This window comes from Bidens hawaiensis, unplaced genomic scaffold (assembly GCF_021521415.1).
Source record: "Bidens hawaiensis isolate Kalapana, Puna unplaced genomic scaffold, B.hawaiensis_p1.1 tig00008636_1, whole genome shotgun sequence".
In the NCBI taxonomy this organism is placed as follows: domain Eukaryota; kingdom Viridiplantae; phylum Streptophyta; class Magnoliopsida; order Asterales; family Asteraceae; genus Bidens; species Bidens hawaiensis.
Window position 1 is genome coordinate 113,651 of NW_027491624.1, and position 27,815 is coordinate 141,465.

A 27,815-nucleotide genomic window follows, 5' to 3' on the forward strand; every position below is an offset into this window, starting at 1 on the left:
GGCCGCCGCGGTAGTAGAAACCAACGGAGGTGAACTCACCGTAGGTGAACTCACAACCGTGGTCGCCGCTGCGGAGGAGTCCGCAGAAAAAGTCACCGCCGGCTCAGTGAAAGATTCAGTAAATATGGCACTGACAGCCGGCGGTGATGTCATCACAGTTGGAACAGTTGGCTCAACTGGGTGAGCAACTGAACCAACTGAAGCAGGCGCAGCCGCCTGGGTCGTCGCCTCAGGTAGGCTGACCAAGCCTACCTTCATGGGTCCGGAGGTATTCCTCCCCGCTCCACCCTGGAATGCGGTAGCATCCACGCCTGCACAAAGAAGATAAGTATTAATGATGGAAAGCTATGAAGTTAAAAATAAAGGAAGTTTGTACTTACGGGTTTTCTTGAGCCTAAAAGTGCGAACAGGCGGGGACGAACCCGATGGAGCCGGCCTCTTTACGCCGCTCACCGTCGTCATCCTGGGCTCTCCGGAGGTGACAGTCGTCGCAGCCTCCGGAGCAGTGGTCTTATCACCACCAGGGTTCCCCGCCACCTCCTCGCTCTCGGTCTCTGAATCAGACCGAGGCACCGGATCGGCAGTGGAGGCCACCTTCGCCAGCCCCTTCCCGCCGGCAGCCTTCTTCTTCCGCACCAACGGAGGACCATCTGCGGATTCCTCATCAGAACACAAGATTAGAGGAATTCCAGCAGAGGTTTCAGCATTGAGGGGTAGAGGGTTGAATAACGCCTTACCTGGCCGCCTGGCGCTCAGGATCTCGTGGCCTGGCGGGTAGACCTCCATGAACCGATCCGCCGTCTGTTCAAGGATGGGCAACTCGTTCTCATCTATAGCACGAGTACCCATCCGAGCGGGACTATCAGCCTCCCGCGGATGCAGGAGCGACTGCAAGTCGTTCCCCTCTGAAATAAAAGAAAAACAGTTAGAAGACAAACCTATATAAACAAAGAAGACAGAGCATACCGTAAGGGACAGAGTTCAAACCGTATTCAAGGACGATCGGGATCTTTTGCGCCTCCGCATCCTTCCACACCCGGCTCATCCCGAGCATCACCATCCCGGACTCCGCAAAGCGGTAAATCGGAGATTGGACTCAGGAAATCTTTGAGAATCATTCCGCCTCCTGGTAGTTGGAGGCGTGAAGGCTGGGGAGTGCTTGCCCATTCTTGAATTTCATGGCAAGGGGGATGGCGCGAGCGGAGATATAAAAGAACTCCCGCTTCCATGAACGAAGACTGCGCTCGGTTGCGCAAATCTTCAAAACCTTGATCCGGGTTATCAGAGTATACCACCCCTGGATGCACCTCCAAGAGTAGAAGGTCATCAGGCGGTCGACGAAGGGCTCAACGCCCAGAATCCCGCACACCCACTCGAAGTGGCGAATCTTCGCGATCGCCATCGGGTGTACCTCGGTCAGGTGTACACCGTGCCTCTCCAGAACACGGTACACAAACTTCGTCAAGGGGAACCTAAGATTCCCATAGACAAAGAATGCGGCATATACCCCGATCTTGCCTCTGGGGGCATCATACACCGTCTGGTGAGGTTCAGGAAACTCAGGCTCGAAAGACTCAAGCATGAACTTCCTGACGATGTACTGATATAGATCGACAGGCAGAGCACACTGGCACTCGCCAGCAGTACTCTTGTCATCCTTGTCGGACGTGGATGACGGGTTCTCGGCATACACCCCAGCCTCCTGGGCTGTAGCCTCAACATCGTGAGCAGAAGACATCTTGCAGGTATGAAAGAAGAGAACGATTTCAAGAGAATGCTCGTCTGAAAAGGTGAGTATTCGCCGGAAATCGTTTTGAAGATGAAAAGTGAAAGTGTGGATTGCAAAGGACCCTCTCCCCCTTTATATACTAATCGCAATTAATGCGATGAATTTAATGCGGAAGAGAGAGAAATCGCAGGTGCAATGAAACTATGACACGTGGCAATAAGCAAGCTGGCAACAGCTGTTGAAAGGACGCGTGCCAGTAATTTCGCGGCCACGCGCCCAAAAATTCGCGCCCACGTGCCTGAAAAAGCGCCTGGAATGACCATATACTGTCACGTCGCCATAACTTCCTGCACGTCCTGACACTGTCAGAAGAAACCGTCGGACGACGTTTCAATAGTTTGGACTATTCTTATCCTTTCACCAACTCTTCGAATTTCAAAATTTCAAAAAGATTCAAAAGTAAGCGGGAAAATACCCCTTACCTTGGCAACCAAGTAACTATAAGACAGGTGCGGGTACAGTGTTAAGGCAAAACCCTTCACATACTTAGCACCCGCAGGGAATTGACGCCAGGAATACCTTGGAAGTAAAGTAACCGTAAGACGAGTGCGGGTACAGTGTCAAGGCAAAACCCTTCACATACTTAGCGCTCCGCAGGGAATTCAAACCAAGAAGGATCTTCTGGGCCATGCTTGCGGAAACAGGAATAACATCCCCGCATAGCGGGAACGTCGAGAACTATATTGTTTGAAACTCCAAGATGGAATTGGTGGTTTTAACATAATTGATCACTATGTTCAAAACTACCAAAACCCCATGGAGAATCCACACAAGTGGGACTCAACGCTCCTGACTTGCGAGGAGGTTACAGACCTACCCGCTTCATACCCAAAGATCAAGCAGAAAGTCGGGAATTTCTGCGTGACATTAGGAAAACCGCGGGAAGAATCCCCACGGAAAACCATAAAACTAAAAACCCTTTTCAAAACCCATTGCTAAAGTCCAAAAGTTCACCTCACTTATTAATAATTCATGAGAAGAACATTGGACTGGGGGGACTTGAAGAGGTAGGTCCCAGCAGAGCCCAGTTGGACCCGCAAGACTCACTTTGAAGAGGGACGTCTGCGCAACGACCAACTGCTTCCGCAGGACCCACCATGCTCAGAGAAGACCTTACGCGCAGTACGCCAGCTGTTCCCGCAAGGAAAGCCTCCCAATGGTAAAGTACCCCGCTTGTTCCCGCAGTTGCGGATACAAGCCATCAGGGAAGGCTACCCGCACTGATAGCAAGGCTACACGCATAAGGCACTAACTCTTGATACTTCAGTAATGTCACCTGAAGGAATGAGCAAGGCGGGAATACTCCCGCCCAAATGAGCCAGTCCGTATGCTTCTGGAAGATCTTTTGTACTATACCTGCCAAGGTATGGGCAAAACAGACAATCTGACCAAAACAGCTCGTGAACCAATCACAGGGTGACAGCTCACCGACAACAGTACGAGGAGGAGCACCCTCTAGTACTGTTTGTCACTATTAGCCGCTGCCTACTCACCAACCCTTACTATGGGACGTGCGTAGCCTACAGTTGGTGGAACAGTGCATAGCCGGCAGCACTATCGGCCGCAGCCTATCCACCAACCAGCATGGCTTGTACGCAGCCCACTGTTGGTAGAACAGGAATACTATTCAGCCGGCTGTACCTTCTTGGAAACCTACCTTCAGCTATAAATACTCCAACACCTTGGAATGGTAAGGACATCATCTGATATCTCATTATCTTATCTTCTCTAGCAATCTCTTAATATACACTTATATTCAGAGCAATCTAGTCTGATTCTCACGCCGGAGGGTGGTCACAAGGAGGAACCCCCCCTTCTCAGTGACGAGCTTACGGTGTCTGTTTTGCAGGTCACCTGAAGAACAACTTTCTTTGCTGGACCTCATCCTCGTGGGAAACATCTATTTAACCCCCAGATTATCCGTAATCTGCCCGGGGTCGATTAGTGTTTCTTCAATATGTTTTGTAAAAGGCCCTGAATTTTTGTTCACTTTAGATAGTGGTTGAGCCACCCATACAGAACTTGAACTGACCCAAAAATTATTATATTCAATCCTATGAAACTTGAGCATTTAAAACCAGTGTTAGAACGTTCTTTCCAATGAAAAAAGGTACGTCTGACATTATAAGAAATGAGCTGTTAGTTGGGAATTAATTTTCTTGAAAAGGTAAGTTGTCGCGGCAACCACCGAGTAAGATGCACCGTTGCGGGCAAACATGCTGAAACATTTGGTTCCACATGGTTGGTGCCTTTGTCATCAATGTTTCAAGTGGTGGGCAGATACGCTCTTGGAGGACATGAGGAATAGCTATGGGTGGCAATTTTGACTTAAAACATTTTAAATGGGTTAATTAGGTTGTTTTAAAAATTAAATGGGTTGATTTGGGTCAGAGATTTTAATTAAATGGGTTAAATGAGTCATTTGAAATTTCATCTTGTTATTTTCGGGTCAAAATGGGTCGACATATTCAAAGAAATGGGTCGATGTGGGTTAGTATCCTAAGGAAATGTGACAGGTTTCAGATCGGAACGGGTTTCAGCACAATACAGGTTTCGACACGAAACGGGTTTGAGATTGGAACGGGTTCGGTTCAGGTTTCAAGCCGACACGAGTTTTCACACAGGAGGGTTGGGTTTTGGTTTCTTTTTGGTCGATTCCGGACTCGTTTTTGGTTTTTTGTTTCGTTATTGTCCATTTTTTAGTTTCGTTTTTGTTCGGTTTCAATTTTTTTAGTTTCGTTTTGATCGATTTTTTGATTTTGATTGTTTTGGTTCGGTTTTGGCTTTTTGTTTCATTTCCGTACGATTTTTCGGTTTTGGTTTGATTTCTCGGTGGGTTTTTATTTATTTATTTTATTTTATTTATGAAACAAGGATAACGAAGGAAACATTTTAGTTTTTCACTTTTTTTTGTTTTTGATTTATATTTTGAGTTATGATGTTTTTTTAAATTATTTTTGAATATTTTTTTGAGGGGTTTTTTTATCTTAATAGAAAACCTCTTAGTAAAAAATTCAAAAAACATAATAAAAAATCATAACTCAAATTATAAATTAAAAACATAAAATTTAAAAATACTAAGGTAGCGTTTGATATGCAGGAATGATATGGAGAATGGAATGATTCATTGCGTGAGAATGAAAAAAGTGGTGTTTGGTTGCTTAATGGAATAGAATCATCCATTACACATGGAATCCCATTCCATCAAAACAATTCCTTCCCACCCCGCTTCTTTTTTTTCATTCCATTCCTCCTTCACCCTACTTTCTCAACACCACCATCACCTAACAATAACAACAACCACCACCAACACCTGATCACCACCGTCGCCACCACTACCGCCTCCACCACCACCACCTTAACACCCGCGCAACCACCGCCGCCACAGTCGTCGCCGTAACCATCGTAAACATTGTCATCTTCGTCGCCTGACCATCACCGGCCGCCGCTGTCGCTGCCTAACCACCACCACCGTCGCCGCCACCTTACCATCGCCATCACTACCAATGCTACCACCGCTTGACCACCCCCACCCCCACCACCAACGTCGCCACTACCACCACCATTTTAGTCACCGGAGCTAACACCACCACCATCGTCATTGCAGTTTTTTTTTCTTTCTTTTTTTTTTGGTAAAAAAAATTATTAATAATACCTATTTCCCAACAAGTAATTAATTCATACAATTTCTTTGGATACCAAATAACATAAAGTAATAATTTATTACATTCCTATAGAAAAACCAAACAAGACAAAGGAATGGTAATGATCTATTCCATTCCCTTGTTTATTCCATTACTTCTCCCATTCCATTCTCCCTTCATTCCATTACCTTCAACTAAACATACCCTAAAATTTTTCCGCCGTTGTTCTCGTTCAAAAAAAAAAAAACCCCTTGAAACCCGTTCTGACTCGTTCCAACCCTAACCTATTCTGACCCAAACCAAAACAACCCTTTTATTAGTTGACCTATTCTGACCCAAACTCGTTTCGACCCAAACCCATTTCGACCCATGACCCGTTCGATCCAACCCAACCCATTTACCACATCTAGGGATAGTTAATCTGATGGTTGCATGTATTTGTCGAATATGGCGAAAACATGACTCGTGGTCATCTTTGGAATTTTTTGAGGGTGTTGACTATTCTTATGTTAATTTTGGGACCTTTTTTATCTTTTAAGTTATACTAGTTTCCTTATCTGTAGAAGGAAAATTGGAAATAAATAATCTCATCTTTTTTGTATTGTCCGATAATAATTCCATCTTTAAAAATCACTAGCAACGGTCCCATCTTTTAACTATTTTTGTCTCACTGGTCCTTTGTTAAAAAATACTTAACGTCGTTATGTTTTTTCCCTAGTTTCAAACCGATGTTTTAGGGCTTTTGATCGGAAGAACGATATGAGTTGACTGATGTAAAACTTATCTCAAACCGGTGATTCAAATGACTTGATTTTTGTTAATTGGAAATTCAAGCACCCGAATTGAAGCATTGTTTCGTCGTTTGGATCACCATTTCGAGATAAGTTTTACATCGGTCGACTCGTATCCTTCTTCCGTTAAAAAGCCCTAAAACATCGATTTGAAACTAGGAAAAAACTTAACGACGTTAAGTATTTTTTAACGAAGGACCATTGTGACAAAAATAGTTGAAAAGTGGAACCATTGGTAGTAATTTTTAAAGGTGAGATTATTATCAGCCAATACACAAAAGATGAGATTATTTATTTCCAATTTTCCTCTGTAGAAGCAAGTTGTAATTTTAGCTTAAACGATCAGATAAACACCAGACACCATGTTTATAATAAAAGTAAACAACCACTACATTGAATAATGAAAATTTAGCTATCTAGCAAGAAGCTACAAACACTAGACACCATGTTTATAATAAAAGCAAACAACCAGTGCACAAAAACAAAGGGTTAACGGCAACTTGTTGACAATTTACCTTCTATTTTGATGCAAAAGTTATTATTCAACAAAGATAAAGAAAATTACAATAGAAAAACTAAAATAAGGAGGATGAATAATATGATTATACACGGCTCTATGAAATTAAAAAAAAAATAAAATTCACAATCGCCTTATGACATACCCCTTTTAGGTTTAGTAAAACTAAAAGTGACCTTATTTAGGTTGAACCAAAGCGTGACAACTTTTTTAGGATGAAATACAAACTACTAGCACATATTTAACTTAAAGCATGGAGTTTATATAGTCCTCCAAGAGAGGTAGAGAATGATTCGCATCATAATTGTACATAAGAGGAATCATCCTTGCAAGATTCAGACAAGCCTTTGTGAAAGTAACCGAAAACTGATTTGGGGAGAGACACTCCTTATTTAGTTGCTTCCAAGTATTGGTTATCATTGCCATAACATGATCACATGCATTTTGGATCGAACAACCTTCGTTTTCTTTTATGTAGTATGTCACATATGATCCGTCATGACCATCTTGATCGACATCCTGATCGATTGTGAATACAGATTTGGTTTTCAAATTTATCATCAAAACATAACAAAATATAGCTAGGCATAATCCTTTACCTTAGCACTTCCTAAATCATCCCAAAGACGGAGAATTTTCGCCAAACAAGATGAGATGTTTTTGTTGTCGTTAATAAGTCTAGCACTTTCTTTGCTAGTACCACCGCCAAGGAGGAAGAACATGTGCACTATCACGACATATGCCCCGGTACTAACCATCCCATTCTTCAAGTAATCCTTGGCCATAGGCATGTGTTCTTTAGCAAACCATTTTGCTTCTATTAGAAATGCTTCACAAAGGTTTGTCCACTACAGGAATTCAATAGGTTTGTTCATAATTATAAATGAATAAAAGAATATATATTGTCAAATAAATAAGCCTTGATAAGTGTATAATGATAAGTTACATAAGTACTGTATAAAATAGTTACAATTTGATCATTTACAATTGTAGATGAGAAAATGTAAGTATTTCTCAAGATGCAGATATTGACATTAACATGTTGAAAAGTTGGCTGATAAATTTGGTATACGAAATTGACAATTTTTTGGTTGATAAACTTGTTTCTTATTTTTGTACATTTATAAAAGCTAAAAAAAAACTGCATATATGGAAAAAGTTAAATTGCAAAGGAAAACAAAAATGAAAAATGTGAGAAAAATTTGTGGCTACATAAAAAACCACTTAAAAAAAATTTTAGATAATAATAGAAAAATCATAACTCAAAATATAAATAAAAAACGAAAAAAATTTAAAAACCAAAATGTTTCTCCGTCATTCCCGTTCAAAAAAAAAGCCGAAAAGACACAACGCTGAGAAAAAATACACAATGCCGAAAATAAACAAACAACACAATGATAAATTAAAAAGACACAGTATGACGCAAAATATAACACAATGCCGAACAAAATATAACACAACGTTGAGTAATATAACACAATATAAAGAAAAAAAAGACGCAACACCAAGAAAAAAAGACACAATCAATGACGAAAATAAACAAAAACACAATGATAAATAGAAAGACACAACGATATTTTTTTTCTCAGCATTGTGTATTTTTCGAGTTTTATTTATTTATTTTTTTTAAGAATGAGGAAGACGGTGGAAACATTTTTGTGTTTTTACATTTTTATTTTTTTATTCAATTTTGAGTTATGATTTTTTTAATTAATTTTTCATTATTTTTTAGGTTTTTTTTTACTACAGATCATTCTCATCCTAATCATTTTTGTCTCCATTTGTAGTATAATCTGACCATATATATATATATATATATATATATATATATTATATGTATATATACATATATACTAGATTTTATCCCCCATATTACAGGGGTTGTTTACATTTTATGTTTTTTAATAATTATATTTTGGATTTTAATTTTCTTTATTGTAAGAAAGTTAATAATATAATTAGGATTTGATGATGAAAGGGTTTTACAAATGAATAATATGCTATAACACATTTAAAAGTTATCTGGGTTTGGTGACCTATGACTCACTTATTTTTTTTACTATAAAATTGTTTCTTAATTACAAATAATATCTTAAAAAAACAGATATTAATTTTTAGTATATCCCTATTTTATAGGATTTTATATCAAATATTTGGTAAGATTAAATTTTAATTTAATGAGATGTTATAACTCGTTTAAGAGCTATCTGGGTTTGGTGAGACCATATTCGTGTATTCGGGTCAAATGCATGAGAAGCCTCCATTTACAAATAAAGCAATTTGGTGGTTTGAGAGAATTTAGGGAGCAACCAGAGAGCTTTTAAAGATTTCGTTTATATATATTATACCCGTGTTAGTGAGGCTTTATTTAGGTTTTTGTTTTAATCGTTTTGCTATTTTTATATTTTATAATGATTTGCTTTATTTTTTAACGCAACTTTGTTTTAATTTAATACGTATATAGTAGTTTGTTACGTTAATTATATTTAATTAATGTTAGGGCTCTTTCAATTGAGATGTGTAGGTTTCTTATATTTTTAACGAACGAACATAAACGAACCTGAATATGCTGATTTTTATTTAAAACGAACAAACATGAAAACAAATATTTGTCTTATGAAAAAGTGGTGGTTAACGTGGGTTACGATGGTGGTTGATGCATGAGAGGGGAGATTGATGATGGTGGTGGTAATCATAAGTAAATCGGTGATAGAGAGGATAGACCGGCGACAGGGAATATGTAGATGTGAGAAACTATATTAAGGTTTGATGTTAAAAGGGTTTCACAAATAAATGAGATCTAATAACCCGTTTAAGGGTCATCCGGGTTTGGTGAGACCCATGACCCGTGAAAATTATTGTTTGATGATTAAGGAGTTTCATAAATAATTGAGATGTTATAATCCATTTAAGAATTATCCGGGTTTGGTGAGACCCATGACCCGCGAAAATTATTATTTGATGATGAAATGTTTTATAAATAAATGAGATGTTATAACCCGTTTAAGGATTATCCGGGTTTGGTAAAAGCCATACCCGCGAATTCAGGTCAAATGTATAAGAAGCCACAATTCAGGAATGAAGCAATCTGGTGGTTCGAGAGGGGGTGGAGAGCAACCACATCATGACACATAGGATTTTCATGTAGCCAATTATACACACACAAACACACACACACACACACACACACACATATATAGGCAAAGTATAAAATGAAAACCCACTTGAGTTGTGAAAACCCGTGAAAACCTTATGTAGCATCGTTTTTTTTTGTTACACGCAATATATGTTCTTACATTTAATACAAAACATCGAAAACATAAAAAAAATGTTTTGCTATTTTTTTTCCTAATTTTTATTTATGTTTTAATGAGAGAGAAAGTGTAAACAAACTTTAACATTTTTTATTAGCTTTAATTGTGGACCACAAGATTTAATCTTTAATTAAAAACATGTGATTGAGAATGAGTTTCTAGAGTTTTCACAACTCAAGTGGGTTTTTATTCTAACATAACCCTATATATATATATATGTATATATATATATGTATATATATATATATATATTATAACTAGATTTTATCCCCCGTATTACGGGGGTTGTTTTACATTATTCATTTTCAATATTTATATATGTATATTTGGATTTTAATTTTATTTGTTATAAGAAAGTCAATAATTAATATACTTGAGGTTTGACGATGAAATGGTTTCACAAATAAATGATATGCTATAATCCGGTTTAAAAGCTATCTGGGTTTGGTGATACCTATTACCCATTTATTTTCTTTATTATAAAATTGTTTATTAATTATAAATAATATTTTTTTAAATAAAATAGGATATTAATTTTTCGTATATCTCTATTTTATAGGATTTTCATATCAAATATTTGATGAGATTAATTTTTAATATAATGAGATTTTATAACTCATTTAAGAGCTATGTAGGTTTGGTGAGACCTTTACCCATGAATTCGAGTCAAATACGTGATAAACCTTCATTTACAAATAAAGCAATCTGATGGCTTGAGAGAATGTTTGTTTTACATTTTTCGTTTTTTAATATTTACTTTTTGGATTTTTTTTATTATAAGAAAGTTAATAATATACTAGGGTTTGATGATTGGTTTCATAAAAAAATGACATGTTATAACCCGTTTAAAAGCTATCTAGATTTGGTGACCTAACCCGCTTATGTTTTTTACTATAAAATTGTTTATTAATTATAAATAATATTTATTTCTTTTTAAATTGGATATTAAATTTTAGTATATCCCTATTTTATAGGATTTTCCTATCAAATAATTGGTATGATTAATTTTTAATTTAATTAGATGTTATAACCCGTTTAAGAGCTATCTGGTGTTGGTAATAACTATACCCATGAATTTGGGTTAAATCAATGAGAGGACTCCATTTAAAAATCAAGCAATCTGGTGGCTTCCATAAAAGGGGGGAGCGACCACATCGCGACACGTAGGAGTTTAGGATTTTCAATTATATATATTATAGATTCACGTTTATATTGGAATTTTTTTGGTTGATAAACTTGTTTCTCTCTTTTGTACATTTATAAAAGCTAAAAAAAACTTCACACACACGTATATATTATAATTCCCGTCTAACATGAGCCCTTACTCGTTGAGTACTGAGCTCCTAGGCACGTTTTTTTATCAGAGTCCTTACCGCTTGTTTCAAAAACTCATTGGGATTGAACCCATGCCTCTTGTAGATCTTCTCACTGATTTCATGTGTTACTTTATATAAAGCCTCAACACAGATTCTCAGGTGATATGGGAGTTGTTCAAGGTTGTTACTGTCCCATCTGCAAGTAATTTAAGACGAAACCTTATAAGTAAGTTATGCTATCGATTTCGTATTATATTTATATACCTTTTCACGGCTTCCGTGAAGAGTATAAGCTCGTCTAGAGTTCCATAAACATCAAAAATGTCATCAATCAGGAAGACTAAAGCAATGGGCTTTGTGAGCTCGATTCGCTGCTCCGACAAGCTGGGATCGGTGAGGCTGGCCATTGGCCATAAGTACCAGTGCACCGGTTGGTTTCTTGCAAGCTTAAACTCTTTTGCCAACCCCAAATCCATCCACCATCTATTTGATCATAAAGTCATAAAGATCAAACATGCTATGCTATCTATATTATAAATGGCCGCCTGACAAATACTAAAACGACAGTTTCAATAGTAGAGAACTATGATTTGAAATTAGGAAGTCAAAACAGCCATTTGAGGAATCCTCAAACGACCATTTAAAAAAAGCGTGAGATTAAATTTCAGACGGTGTATCTACGGTCTACAGAATGCAAAAAAAGTAATAGAAATTTTACAATATAATCCTAAAAGAATAGTGGGATTAAGCTGAATATAGATAAATTTTTACCTAGAGATTAGATCTACTTCTTTTCGATGTAGCGACTGCACATTAGCCAACTCCAACTCGGCTAGTTCAGACATGGTAGTCCCGGTGTAACGCTTGATGTATTTCTTGACCGTGAAAGCTGACGAGGTTTGTTGATATGAATATTTGAAAGTATCATTCACCATTATAGCTTCATCTTGATCAAGAAACGGAATCATTTCTTTGAGCCTATGGCTACTAAAATCCGCAGCCTCTTCAATCATATGGTCTCCTTCTATGCTTACCTGTGAGGCTTCATATAATGCCATTAGACCCTTAACATCTTCTGCTATTTCCCCCTTGAATTTTCCATCTTCTTGTTTAAAGCTTGCAAAAACATCTAAATCCCAACACATTTTACTAACTAATTAATTAATACCTCCATATAATTATCATGACATGTTGTGCATAAAACTTTACAACAAGAACGAGTGTACGTGTGCTCACCAGCTGAAACGTAGTAACCTTCTTGACGAAGGATTCGAAAACTAAGTGAAACGTTGTAAAGACTAATTTGTCCATAATTATCGTAGTCAAGAGAATTGGAGATTTTCGCGTGAAGCCTTTTTAGTATCGCGTCTATCTCGTCTTGGAAGTAATGGTTGATGCAAAGTTTTTGGAGAACGTCAACCACTTCCAATGTTTTATAGGGACAATTATTATAATTATTATTATTAAGAAGACTTCGGATTTCTTCCAACTGTTTTGAATTTTTTATGGATTCTCCTGTCTAAAGTTTATGAGACGTGCTTTAGATACATAAAATATCACACATGAACATACCATGTAATATACATTATATAAATTAAAACCTTGATATTTATTCCGTTTGAACCAATATGTTCCTCCGAGTGGATATGGGTAGGTTGGATGTCTTCACGTGTAACACAGTTGTCAATCGCCATAATCAGGGAGAGTAGGTAGGGTGTGTGAGAGAGAGAGAGAGAGAGAAAGAGAGAGAGACGATTTTTTTAGAACCTGTCTACAACGTATATATAGCAAAAATATTTATATCACTATTTTATTTATTTATTTATCTATTTTTTTCAAAATCTCTAAAGGGTAGCAAACGATATTTATTCAAGGGGGCATTTAAATATATTCCTCCCTGGCTTTAACGAGCATCACATTTTTTTTATGCATATCATTTTCTAATATTAAAATACTTATAAATCCAGGTATTACAACTTACATATATCATGTTACAAATCAAATAAAAAAATATTTATGAATATTATAGATGAAACATTTCAAATATTTCTGTTGTATGCAAATTCCGCTAATACACCATAATATGCCAGCATTCCATGTTTTTCCATTTATTAATTTTTATTTTTATATATTTCATTTTCTGTTATTCAAATACCAAATCCAAGTATTAACTTTCGTTGATCTATAAATCATAATAAATTACACACATAAACAATTTTTATTAAGAAAGAAACACCTGTGAATTTTCTGACTGACCCGTTAGAGGGAAGATCATTTCTTCGACTGGCTGACATTTTGGTGTTTGGATGGATATGAGAAAAACATGTGTGTGTGGATTTAACAGGGGTTTTCCCTCTGGTGGGCTTAGAGAGTAATGGTTTCACAGTCTGTTAAGCTGCTTCAGGCAAATTGACTAAACATGAGAATGCGTGTCTTGACAACCAACATGTATTTATTTCTTTTACTTTTGACACTTTTAGTTTCCTCGTTCCTGAAGCTGTGGAGTTACTTACCCGAGTTCAACGGCTCATGAATAGTAATGCTATGACCCCAAGATCATCGAATGAGGTTTTTAAAAGATGAGTTATGCAATTCAAAAATGGGTAGCGACACAACTTGTTGCCCGTCTGCCTTCTGTTTCGATGTAATCATTACCTTGCTTATCATAGTTATAATAAAAAAATAAGCAAATGTCACATTAAAAAAATTATGTATAGATATATGCAAATTCCGTTACTACAACAATGAAAATATCTATCATAATTATGAAAACATCTCTCATAATTAATATAATCAATAGAAACAGGCCCCATTTCTCATAGAGTGATATAAAAAAGCAGGCCACGTTTTTCTTAAAAAAAATGTATCGTATTCACAATAACAGTTTTGGAAGAAATAATAAGAAGTAATTGGAAAGTCACTTTGATTCAAGATTAACTACTTCGTCCTTAACAGGTGAAGTTTTATGTGAAGGACAACACCGAACTAGGAGGAAAGGGGGAATTCGAAATGTCCTTTAAAAGTGACAATTTAGAATCAAATCCGGTCACAACACAAAATTCATACCAAGGTCAACGCACCCTTAAAATATGCGGGAGGGTACCGGTATTATGTTGAGATTGATTTGGATGTTGTATCCATAGGGGTGCAAACGAGTCAAGCTGAGCCCACAAGCTTGGCCCGTTTTGATTACACATTGCTCGAGCTTGGCCCATGAAGCCTCTGATCGGTGTCGAAGGGCCGGTCAAAAATAGTATTAAATGAACGTCCCTATTCACTTTAAACTGTTTGGTTTCGATCGTGATCAGTAAAAATTTTATTATCAAATAAATTGGGTTCGATATAATTAGTTAATTAATATAAAACGCAACGGAATATAAACGAGTAATCACCATTAAAACTAACCCGATAGGATCCGGTTACAAACGACGCGAGCACGGTATAAAAATAAATATAATTAATCTATCTAATTACCGATGAGATTGATATACCTTGCGGTTAATGAATAGCCGTTCGAGACACCGAGATTCAACGAACAAGTGCTAGTTGACGAACCGAACAATCTAGACGGCGGCTGGTGGTGCGTGACAACAGCGGTGGTGCATGACAGCGGCACAACGGTAAGTACACGGCAGCAGCAGTAACTTCAGCCAGCAGCAGCGTCGGGCAAGCGGCGGTAGACAGGGGCTGTTGAGAGGCGGTGGGTCGGGTGGCGTCGGACAGCAGTGGCGAGCGACATTGATCCGACGGGAGCTTCCAACGTCTAATAGTGGTGGCCGGTGGCTTTTGCCTGAGACCGGCGACTTGGTTTGTGGTTGCTGTGGAAAACCAGATTTGGAGTTGGGACCTTTTTGGTTGAGTACGGCTCCACTTTTCTTAGAGCATTCTCATCCCATCCCTTATCCCCATCCCCATAATTTAGCTAAAAACTCATATTCCTTAAATTTATTTCTCACTTTTAAAAAACCTTCCACATCCAATCCCCCATTTCCTATCTCTATATTATTTTTTTATTATTTGTTTCTTCTTTATTCATTCACAACCTTAACCACTATCTATTTTGTCTTATTGTCTATTTTGTCAAACAATCAAACCCATGAAACCGACTTGCGCTACTCATAAAAAAAAGATATTATACTTGCTATTAAAATTTCTATATAAATAGGAAAACGGATCATTGAAAGGCTAATCATTCAAAACCATACAATTAAAGTAAAACTATATCACAGAACACAAACAATTAGATCATAACAAAGCATTAATACTCAAAAACTTAAATTCGACAACATATTATAACTTCACCAAAAGAAAGGCTGCCTTTTTAACTTACGGTTATCTAAATTCGTCAACATCGATTAACGCTTCACTTGATGACGCTTAAAAAAACCACCAAAAAATAGTTAGCATCAAGTAATTACTAAACATTCAAAAAATAGTCTTCGGTCTTCAAAGTTGATTATCTAAATCATGGTGATGCCTCATTATGATTTCCCTTTGAAGTCCCTCAAAATATAGTCATTGAATTTTAGACATGATACTCACATCCATCATCATAATTCTTTGATCTGAATCCTTCTTTGCAAGCTCCGCTTTCTCAGCTTCAATCCTCAACTTTTCTTTCTTTAACTTCAACCTTTCATCTTCAAGATGTAACTTTTTTTGCTCATTTGCGTTGTCATGCTCCATCTTCTCAGCCTTAAGACGATAATACTCTTTCTCTTGAGCACTCGACTCCTCTAAAAGGGTATACTTCATCTTTCTAAGTTGGATTATTTCCTCCGATTGAATGCTTTGGGCCTTTCGTTTTGCTTTTTCAGCTTTCCTACCCATTGGTCGGTCCAACTCGATAACATTCTCTGTGGGGGATGAGGTTGTGGTCGGGGTCGGGGATGGTACCGTCGTCTTCTTTTTAATTGTGTCATCGTTTGTGGTATATGAAATCCACTTAGGTTGGTCCTTTATAGGTGCCAACAATGCTCGAACGGATAGATTTTTTTACGTATTGATTGGTACATAATCTTTGCCCTGTCAAACTTTCATTTAAACCAATAAAATTCATGTCAGAAAAAACTAAATTTAAATTAAAATACTCTCAACACAAGTAAGAACGAAATTTCTACCTTATCATGGTCAGTCAAGCCACTTTGATTTAACCGTTCAACTTGATTTAGGTACGAACAAAAGTAATTTGTGGCCTTTTGAATACATGACCATCGATGTGTTAAAGACTTCAATGACCGCTCGGTTGTGGTTTTTTTATATTGGTCAAAGTATTCCAAGACTTTTTCCCAAAATTGAGATTGCTTTTGATCAGTACCTTGAATGGCATCAATGCTACAATTTAGCCATGCAGAGACAAGCAACTTGTCTTCTTCAAAGACGAAGTTAGTACCCCTCACTGATCTCTTGACGTTGGTTGGATAAGTAAGAGGCAAGGGAGGAGAGTCATCTAGGGTCATATGAGAGTTTCCAGTAAGAAGGTTGGTGTAGTATTGGCTTTGTGAGTCCATATCTTGACTTTCCATATCTAAAAGATTCACACACAATATATATGAAATGAAAAGATAAGACTATATTGTTTAGCAGGCTACCTAATTGACATGTTTAAATTAGTTTATAGTTTATAACATGAACAGCAGACGACCATTTTATCATTTTCATGTTACTTCAACAGGTGACATATAACTATATAAGTATAATAAGGACCTATATCATTTTCATTTTCATATAATATGTTTATAAATTTGTAATTTTGGCCCATTTGTTTAATGTAAAGTGGTTTTAAAAACTATCTTTTGATGTCCGGTGTATAAATGTGGAAACTATATGAAGTTAGTTGCTATTTATTGATATTTTCCTGTAGTAAGTTTTGGATTAGTTGAAAGGTGCTTACTTGTCTTACAATTTACCAAGGATTCAGGGAATAAAGTGGAAGAGTGCAAGCTAAAAGTGGTATATCTACTTACAACTTACAAGTCCATGAACTTCATATACTGGTAAGTTAAGAAAACTTTAGTGACAGTATATTTACACATAATCATACAAGGTTCGGTTCGGTTTCTGTTAAAGTCGAGCAACGAAGACACATTAACCATAACTGAATTCACATATAATTACACTCAAGTCACAAGCATAATGAAATAATTCAACAAACATACTCATTCTTCATAATGCAATAATACAACAAACAGAATCATACTTCATGGCATGATAGTCAACAATGTTTGGTTCAGTTAACTCTTGGTTACTTTAAAGCTCAGGCATATGCAGTTGCAGCATGAATTCAAATTTGGTAAAATATAAACATATAAGATTCGGTTCAGTTTCGGTTAAAGTCGAGTAACGAAATCACATTAAGCGTAACCATAACTGAACAGTCATTTCGGTTGGTAGCGATTTGGTTTGGTTCGGTTTTACATATCAACGGTTCGGTTTTGGTTTATAATTTTCAAAAACCATTACTAACGGTTTGATTCACGATTAATATATCAAACACCTGGTGGGCATCAAAGTATTATGCTATATATAATTTTTTCAGTGGACAACATTGCCCTATACAAAACCCTAGAAATTGTACTATAGGGCTTGCATCGAATTGGGAATATATAAACCAAGAATACGAATTAATTACAAAGGATATATGAAACTCAAGATGAATTACCCGTGAATGAAGACATTTTTTTGAGAGAGTGGACCGTTTGATCGATCACTGGCCAAAGAACGAAGGTGTGAATTCGATTAACACTATCCCATTTGGTGAAGTCCTATCAGAAGACAATTTGGTGAGGTAATGTAAAAAGATTGAGGTGGAGAAGATAAAAGAGAGGAGATAGGCGGGAAAGACGAGCGGGAGTTGGAAATAGGGGAAAGCTTTCTTGTTCCTAAATATGGGGTCAAGTTTGGTATTTTCTTAAATTTTAGAAATGGGGTAAAGGGATAGAGAATAGGATGGAGTAGCTTTTTAACTAATTTTCTCAAATTATAAGGATGGGGATGAGTTTAGGGGATGGGATAGGAATGCTCTTAGATCATCATTACAGATCAAAACCCTATTAGGTTATTTTATTATTATTTACATTATATAGATAATAATGCTATTATTATCAATAATAAAACCTAAACGGGCCAAAAGTCCAACTCTTGTTTAAAGCCCAAACCAGCTTATTTAATTAGTCAATAAACTATATTATTTATATTTTTTATAAATAATAATTCTGTCATAATTTTGTTTGTCATTTAGCGGTTTAAACAATTTAAGCGGATTTTATTTCGTTGCGCAAGGTTTAACTCTCACGGGTCGTAACTCGGTTAGCCACGTTAAATTAACCGAACCGTTCCACTATTTCCAACAGGCCCATTTGGACGGCTTTCAATTAATATTCTTAACCCAGACAACCAGCGGCGCTCTAGCTACACATGACTGCTCCGAACAAGTTATGACACTTTAAAGTCATTATCCAAAATATCTTGGAAAGTTCTGTTGCAAGATAACGAGCTTATGGTAATTGTTGTCATCTATCTTTTCCGTATAAGACATCAATTAAACAATTTCAATCTCATATGATGTTAAATCATTATTGTTCTTGTTCAAGAGTCAAAGTGGTCCAATCAAACACACAGTAAGTTTGGGTATGGACTTACACTTCGCTAGTTTGAATCAACGAGGCTGTCACACTGTCTAACTGTTACATATAATGTAAGAGTACAGAATCCCATGTTGACTACATACAACTCCCACTGAAATTTCAGAACTACTCTCAACGAATGTCTTTATGACTGGCAATTACGTGACAGCGGTTGACACTAATCAAAGAATAGTCTTTGGTAAACGAAAGTTCTACTATATATCTTAGGTCAGAGGTATTAAATGAGTATACAAATATCAAAGCATCTTATGACTAAGTGTTTTTCCCGATGAGGATCGATGAACTCGATATTGATCTACGAAATTGAAAAACGCACGACGAATGTTTCAGTACGTTTCGGTACTAATCGATGAACGAAAACGACCGAGCACACACATAAGATGTAAATAATAACTCGTAGAAGTTCATTAGAAATTTCGGCATAGATTCGGTACAAATAGGTGTCTCGTAAGAATAACTGTTCTAACTTTGTGTAACTAACTAATGAATCCTATTTATATACTGTTGACACATTCGTTAATACTAACATGTCACATTGTTATGTACTGTGCAGCCCATTCGTTAATATGTAATGTAGGCACATGCACATTCGTTTAAGCTCCTCTTGTTCATTCGTTATCTGGAGATCCTCATTCGCTATCTTTGCATATTATAGTCTCATTACAAAAACAAAGCGACACGTTGGTTCAACTCCCAGTACTTGTCACATTTCAAGTATTAATAGATCCCCCCTTGACAATTGTTGGAGTTCGTTTAACTTTTAGCCTTTGTCGCTTTCAGTTGGTCTTCATGTGTGTCTTTATACATATAATGCCTTGAAGAAAATGTACTAACAAACTCCCCCTTGGCATTAGCTGTACGTCTCCAATCTTTATCAGCATCAATCTTGTACACACAATCAGCATCTTCACTCCCCCTTAACACTAACTTTGCTATACTTAAACTCACCATCTTGAGAAGATTCAAGGATTGAATAATCATCACTCATATCATAACTGCAGTCAATCAACACATCCATCAATAAACGTAAAAGTTTCCCTTAAGATCGGTATTACTACACATAGATAAGGTTCCATTTTAACAAAATAAAAAGATAAAAATAATTTGAAGTTGTATAAGGCCTTATCAATCAATTCGAATAATACCATATTATCGGTCGGATAATCTTATCGCATTGGAGAGGATCCAAGATTTGAAAAAAAATAAAGAAAAAATAAAGTTGAATTTCTTTGCAAAATTAAAAGAAAAATAAGTTGAATTTTCTTATCAAAATGAACGCATGCACACACAGCAATCTTTTAACTTTTTGATACTTAATACAGATATTAACTATGTATCAAGATGTAACACCACTAGATTTGGCGAGCATTTAGGTTTATATATTTTCAACACTTATACGACCTGTTAAGCCTATCATACACATCATGCAATTGATCTTACGACACTTTTTAGTCTAGTTTATTCATGTGTTAGGTCCACTAAGTCAATGTACTATCATTTCCCATATATGTCGGATCACATTTCTCAAATTTTATATTTTTCAAAATTACCAACATATTTTTGTATTTTTTATATTTTTCATACAAAAAACACAATCTTTTTGGATTTTTCTAATTTTCTCCCCGCTAAAAATATAAACAATAACAAAAAATTTGTAGAAAATAACGAAAAATGAAAACAAATCTTCCAACATGAGCAACTCTTTTGAAGATCTTGTTCACCAAAAAGAAATATTGCATTTAAAATATGAATGGTGAACAAGTTTGTCGATTGAAAAATTTATGAATTTTTAAAACTTTGCAAATAACAATCAACTCAAACTAAACCAATATACCGAGATAATCCACTATCAACAAATTTGATTTAGCAACAATCCATATGACATTGATAGATCTTCTTAGATATCCCTGTACAAAAACTATATAATTAGTGAGAAACTGGAACCCAGACCATTGTCTTAGGTCAACCAGTATCCTCAACATGATCAGCACATGCTGATGGAATCTTTGGTTTCCAAGCTGGTAATGGTTTATCAGCTTGTTGTCTTAAAAATTTAACATTATCAGAACTGTGAGACGTTTTAGGAGACTTTAACAATGAATTAAGATATACTCTTTGTTTTGTGACTTTCTGTTTAAGTGTCTCAAATTGCCCAAAAGTTAATGAAACCTTGTTAAAAGCATCTGGCAATTTGAGTTTTCTCCTGTAAGGACAATCAACAATCAAATGTCCGTTGACATTACAATTAAAACATTTTCTCATTTCAACCCACGACGAAGATAATTTTGTTACAAGCTTAGACGCGGAGGGTTGAATTTTCTCACGTTTTTTCTTTTGGAAAAATTTCAGATTTGAACACTGTGCAAAATTTTCTAATACATCAGAATCAGTAGATTTGACAAATCTGTTCTGATGAAACAACACTGGTTTAGATTCCTTTTGGGGTTCTGTTTTTATCTTTTTCATTTCCCAATAGGCATCACTGATGCATCACAATTAAGAAATCTGAGTGATCACAATTATAAACTTTTTCAACACACTCAGTTTTAACAAGAGCTATCGAAAAGAGCTCATCAGCATATATCTTGTCAACACCTTTTAACTTGTAAACTTTCCAGTTTTTACTCTTAACACTCGGTTTTGAAAATGATTTTGATATCTTTTCAGAAACAACCTTCTTCTCACATGTCTTTGGTGTAACAACCAATTTTGGTTTACCAGTTTTTAATTTCTCGGAAGTTTATGGTTCACAAAGAATATGATTTTCAACAGGTATATTTTCATTTTTGTGAATCATCACTGGTTCAACCACATCTTCAATAACAATATCATTTGATTGAGAAAAAACCAGATTGCTTTGAATATGAGATTTTGGAGTTAAACAATTTGTTTCTTTCTTAACAACCATTTTTTAATCAACTGGTTTAACTATCTCCTCATTAATTATTTTAACCTTACTAACAGTCATAGGTGGATCTACTGCTAGTGGATAGTTAATGTCCATTTCTTTTAAATCTACTGTATCTGGTCGCATGGTGTAATCATTTTGAAAAATAGGAGAGATTTCAACAAATCCTAAACCAGTTTTACCACCCTTTTGGTATTGCTGTTAACTTCAATGATTTCATTGAGTAAAAAAGATGAATTTCTAAATTTATCCAATTTATTCTTTAACTCCAGCATCTCATTTTCAAGCTCAGTTATTTTGGTTCTTAATTCCAAAATTTTTTGAAACTGTTTTTCGATGATTATTAATTTTCATCCAGCCTGTGCTTTCAAGTCATGATTACTAATCGACGAGGCATCAAACTTATCTTTAGATTTTTGATTATTTTCAGCCACTTGTCGATAGTTATCACGAATACATGTTAAATCAAAAACTAATTGCTTATTGTGGTGACGAATTGATTCAAGTTTAGACTTGTATTCACCATATTGAGAACAATCAATTTTCTGAGGTTCATCAACAACAGTTGAATTTAAACTCTTGGCACAAGTTTCACAAACGAACGAATCTGATGGTTTAGAAGATACCTCAGGTGACGTTGGCACGGAATCATAAGATTTATAAAGATTATCAGGAAGAATCACCTAGGTAGGCATGATTATTTCCATCGCATTTGGATCTTTATCAACATTCATTGATTTGATGGTCTTGGATATATCAACAGCAAGCATAGACCAGTCTTCATCAACTTGAGCTTTCTTTAAATCCATCAACCAGCCTTTGTCAACTTCAAATTCAAAAGATTCCACCGATGAAAACTCATCAGTTAATGAAGGCTCTTGATTAGTTTCAGATGAGCTTTGACATTATAGTTTACACTTCCTCAATTTTTCTACAAAATCCATACATTTTGTGCTCTGATACCATTTGTTTTTCCCGATGAGGATCGATGAACTCGATATTGATCTACGAAACCGAAAAAGCACGGCGAATGTTTCGGTACGTTTCGGTACTAACACTAAGATCCATGAATATGATTTGATGCGAGTTACATCCAGCACCATTCATAATGAGGTCTGTGAGTTTAGAAGTCAACTCCTTGAGTCTAAAGTCAGAAAAGTCTTAATTCAGAGTCGCTCCTACGAGTTTGACCGACTATGAATAATTTATAATGTAATATTCATGGATTAAACGTATTAAAATCGAACACAGTTATAAGATTTAGTGTTTTCATTTAACAAGTAAATCAAAAGTGAATTCGAAAGTTTAACTATTTAACCGTTCGTACACCCAAATACTTAAATCAAAACATATGGCTAGCAAATCTAAGATTGTAACGCCCGTTAATTTCAGATAAGTGATTTAAAGCATGTAAAGTTTGTACATCTCTCGGGATTTATCCGACTTTCCTCGGAGGCTTTCTCGTCATCCCGGTACGTTAAATTCATTAAAATTTCTTTCAAGTTGCTATATCCTTCAAATGGGAGGGGCTAGAGTGTAACATTTTATATTATAACATAAAAACTAAAACCCTAGCCCTCCTCTTGGCCGATAGGACCATTGCTGCTGCCATAGGGCTCCCATTTTCGTTTTTGGAAGCCAATTCCAAGTGCCAAACTTCAATTCAAGTTTAGGTCTATGTTTCCCCATGTCTTTTACACCTTGATTGATCATATTAACGCGCTTATTGGCCGTTAAGATTGAGTTTTAATGATAACAGCTTGCTGACAGATTCGTATACGTTTATTGTAGGATCTGTAACGCGATGTTAATCCACTGTTTATGATCGATTCTTGATTCCATGAGGTTCTACTTTGAGTCTAGTTTCCAGAAAGGAATAATACGTAATTTTTGGACGAGATTTGAATACTTTTTATGATTTTATAAAATCGAGTGTCAAACCTGATGCGGGACGACGGATTCTGGTCCGTGTTCCCGACATCATAACCTTTTTTCGACAAGTTTAAATTGGTTGATTCTACTTCTGGAAGTTAATATTTTGAGTTAGGAACCAAACCCAATTGGAATCGTTTAATTTGGCTAGGTAATGAATTTTATAAAAATAAAACCATTTTGTTGCGCAGCTGAAATAGCTGCACGTACCTTGCTGTGTTGGAGGAATTTTTATAATTTTTGTGTCCAATAGAAAAATATAATAAAAATATTTTTATAGACCTAAGACATTTATTAAAGTCTGGTAAAAATTTAATAATTTATTTCAAAGGTTATCCTAGGTAATTTAATGCATATTCGCATGCTAAAATCTACACGTTTTACTCATTATTGATCGATAAGTTCGTTTTAGGCTTAACCGGTGGATGTTCAATTGTGTTCTTGTCGGGGCTGTTTGAAGTGAGTTTTTGCACCACAATCTTCCTAGGTATGTCTCGTATATCATACTCAAAGATCATGTTCTTAGGCGTTCGTTAAGTTGATCAACTAGTTGTAGTTTGATTGTTATGTTCGGTTGTCTAGAATTGTTGAGTTTGATGTGTTAGTTGATCGGTGACCGACCGATTCTGTTTGTGCAGCCCTAGGGGGGTTTAAGGGCTGTGGAAAAATTATTTTTTGGTGCTCAGGGCTGTCGGGGGTTAGTGTTTCGTCAATCGAGTCGGCGGTGCGCGAATTTTCGTTTAAATGTTAAAGTAAGTGTTGTAAAAAGGAACCGTCAACCCTATCAACTCGGGTGACATAATTATGATGAATGAAAAGGTTTAAGATGGAATTTGGTCAATTCGGGGCTGATTCGGTTAACAAATGGTTTTAAGGATTATTTCACGCGCATTCGACCCGATTTGACTATCTTTGGGCCTTGGGCCAAGTTGTTGGGCCTTGGGCCAGGTTGTTGGGCCTTGGGCCAGGTATTGGGCCTTGGGCCAAGTTGTTGGGCCTTGGGCCAAAGTGTTGGGCTTGTACGGCCCATTAGGCTAGGGTGTTCCTACAGTCTAGTTTAGTAATGCGTTATGTATAATTTACAGGCTTTTGCTTGTGATTGTGCCCTTAGGAACTTCCTACCTCATTGCAAGTATTCAATCGATCTCAGGTGAGTTCATGATGCCCCTTTTACTCATTTTACTTTTGGGCTAGCATGCGCACCTAAATGTTTTCTTACTTGATGAAATGTTTTGAATGGTTTTACATAGGTTTGCTATTATTGGTAGGCCTTGGAATGTCAGAGAATGTGTATGTATATATATATATATTTAGAATGGCCAATATTTGGCGAATGTTGTAGTCATCTCGACTACTGAATGTTGCGTATGCTTACCTGGTGTTTGCATGCGCCGAATGTTACGTGTTTGGGTTGTACGTTTGCTCGACCCTGAATGTTTGTAGTCATATCGACTACTGAATGTTGCGTATGCCTACTTTGTGTTCGCATGCGCTGAATGTTACGTGTTTGGGATGTACGTTTTCTCGGCCCTGAATGTTATTATTGAATGTTATATATATATATATATATATATATATATTGATATGTATAGGAATACACGTATAGAGATGCTCATACGTAAGAATGACTATTTGTCGAATGTGGTGACTTAATCGATGCATTTCCGTTTAGCGTTTTAAAACCGTTGGAATGATTATTTAAGACTTTTGATACTTATTTAAAACTTGAACTCACTCAGCTCAAACTGACTTTGTGTGCATGTTAGTGTAAGTTTCATGATTTGGAAGAGGATGCCTTATCGCTTGGACGTGCACGGAGCTACTTGGATGGTGAAGGGCATACTAGAAGGAAGAATTGTTTATGAATATTTATTTCAAGGAAACTTATAAAAGTTATATTGATTTTGGTTCTTGGGCAAAATTCCCGGGTTTCGGGAACTTATTTCATTTTTCATGTTTTCTGCAAAATTTATACTCTAATACGTTTGTTTTAATGGAAGAAACGGTTTTTAAGTTTATTAAATTTTACGAGTGTTTGAATGATTACCAACTGTGGGGTTCCCGGGGTTCGGGGCCTTACAAATATTGATCGCATCCCTATGAAGGTCATACGTGTCTCAAGTCATCGGCTTAGTGAACGGTTGCACTATGTTTTCAATTGTGTTTATTTTGCTTATTATAATGTCTTCATGTTCCAGTATTTCCCGTACATAGTTGAACTTACTTAGAATGTACTTGGCCCTATGATGAGATCTTGGTTCTTTGGCTTGAGCAATGTCTCTTGTGTTATCACAGATTATGTCGACCAGTTTCCAAAATTTATAACCACATCTAGGTCGGTTATGAATTTCTTCATCCAAGTAGATTGCGAGCGAGAAACATCTCGGTCTCTAAGGAAGCTAGTGTCAGTGTAAATTCTTACAGTGAGTTCCCTTTCCATTCCTCCAAATACTAAAAACATATCTTTGGTTCTTTTCAAATACCTCAGATTGTTCTTTACTGTATTCTAGTGGCCAATGCCATGACTTTCCTAATAACGGCTAGTAATGCTTAAAGCATACGAGACACCATGTCTAGTGCATAACATAGCCCAATTGATAGAACCAATCGCATAGGCATATGGAATTGTTTGCATATGTTTAGTTTTAATGTCCGTTGAAGGAGATTGCGATTTGTTCAACACAGTTCCTTTAGCAATGGGAACTCTACCTTTCTTGGAGTTTTCAATCGTGAAACGTGTCATTACTTTGTCTATGTATGTACTTTGACTTAGCTCTAGAAGCTGTTTAGATCTATATCAGTAGATCTTGATTCCTAGAATATAAGCAGCTTCTTTAAGATCTTTCATTACGAAGCAAGATCCCAACCGGTGCTTGATTTCCTCAAGCATAGGGATATTTTTTAAAATGATCAGTATGTCATCCACATACAAGATGAGGAATGAGATAGTGCTCCCACTAGCCTTTCTATGAACACAAGTGTAAGACCCCGAATCCCGGGAATCCTACAGTTGGTCATCATATCCAAAAAAATTCTCAAAAATTTAAAGCCAAGCAAATTCAACTTATTAAAATCATTTCAGAGTAATAAACAGCGAAATAAGGAATATCAAAATTTCCAAAACCGGGAAAATTTGTAATATGGTGTGTATGTTAGCCCAAAACGTAAAAATGTAAGAAGGGGCATCATGAACTCACTTGACACGAGGCACCAAGTCACCACAAGCTAGAGGGCCCCTAAGTAATTCCACAACTCACATGCCTGTCGGATTATATACAATAGTTACTAACGATACCGAAGGGACTCGTTTATCCAACGAGGCGTTCTAATATGGTTTGAGTTACCTAAGCCTCATCCTTACCAATTTCAATTATGACAGCCCCCGGGGCCTTATATTTACCAAAACCACCCTTAGATAATCCCGAAAATAAAGAATTCCCAAATTACCCCCGGAAGTGCTAGGTGAGACGAATATGCGCGTTTATGAGTTGTTTAGGCACTTAACATCCAACTCAGCCCCGTGTGGACCAAATTTGATAAAATTACAGCCTACTAGCCCACACGACACTACACGAGTTGGTTGGGTCGGTAACTCGCAAGCACAACGCACCAACTATCAAATAAACGCGAAGTGCGTTGTACCGACCCGTTTGAGTGACCGACAACCAATTCAGGCCCATTAACATAACAATTTAGTTTTTCACAGCCCGTATAACATACCAAGGCTGCACAATTTGAATAGGTTGTTAATCCTCTCAAACAACACGCTAGACACAACAATTAGCAAACTAGACAACCGAAACCTAGTTTTTCAATCTTTCGACAATTGATCAATCAAACGAGTTTCATAGCCCACGATGCTAAAGTATAACACATATGACATACCTAGGAAGATGACGGAGCAAAACCTCACTTCAAGCAGCCCCGACAAGAACACAATTGGACAGCCACTGGTTAA

General features: G+C 36.5%; 1 protein-coding gene across 1 annotated transcript; it reads right to left on the bottom strand.

Annotated features, from left to right (window-relative positions):
* Positions 1-6,987: 6,987 nt before the first annotated feature.
* On the bottom strand, positions 6,988-16,201 carry LOC143529680 ((3S,6E)-nerolidol synthase 1-like). The gene is made up of 7 exons (XM_077025419.1): positions 15,914-16,201; positions 12,608-12,890; positions 12,143-12,500; positions 11,636-11,854; positions 11,429-11,567; positions 7,341-7,589; positions 6,988-7,260 (listed from the first exon to the last, which is right to left on the bottom strand). The coding sequence occupies exons 1-7, from the start codon at positions 16,199-16,201 to the stop codon at positions 6,988-6,990; spliced, it is 1,809 nt and encodes a 602-aa protein (XP_076881534.1).
* Between the last annotated feature and the right edge of the window lie 11,614 nt (positions 16,202-27,815).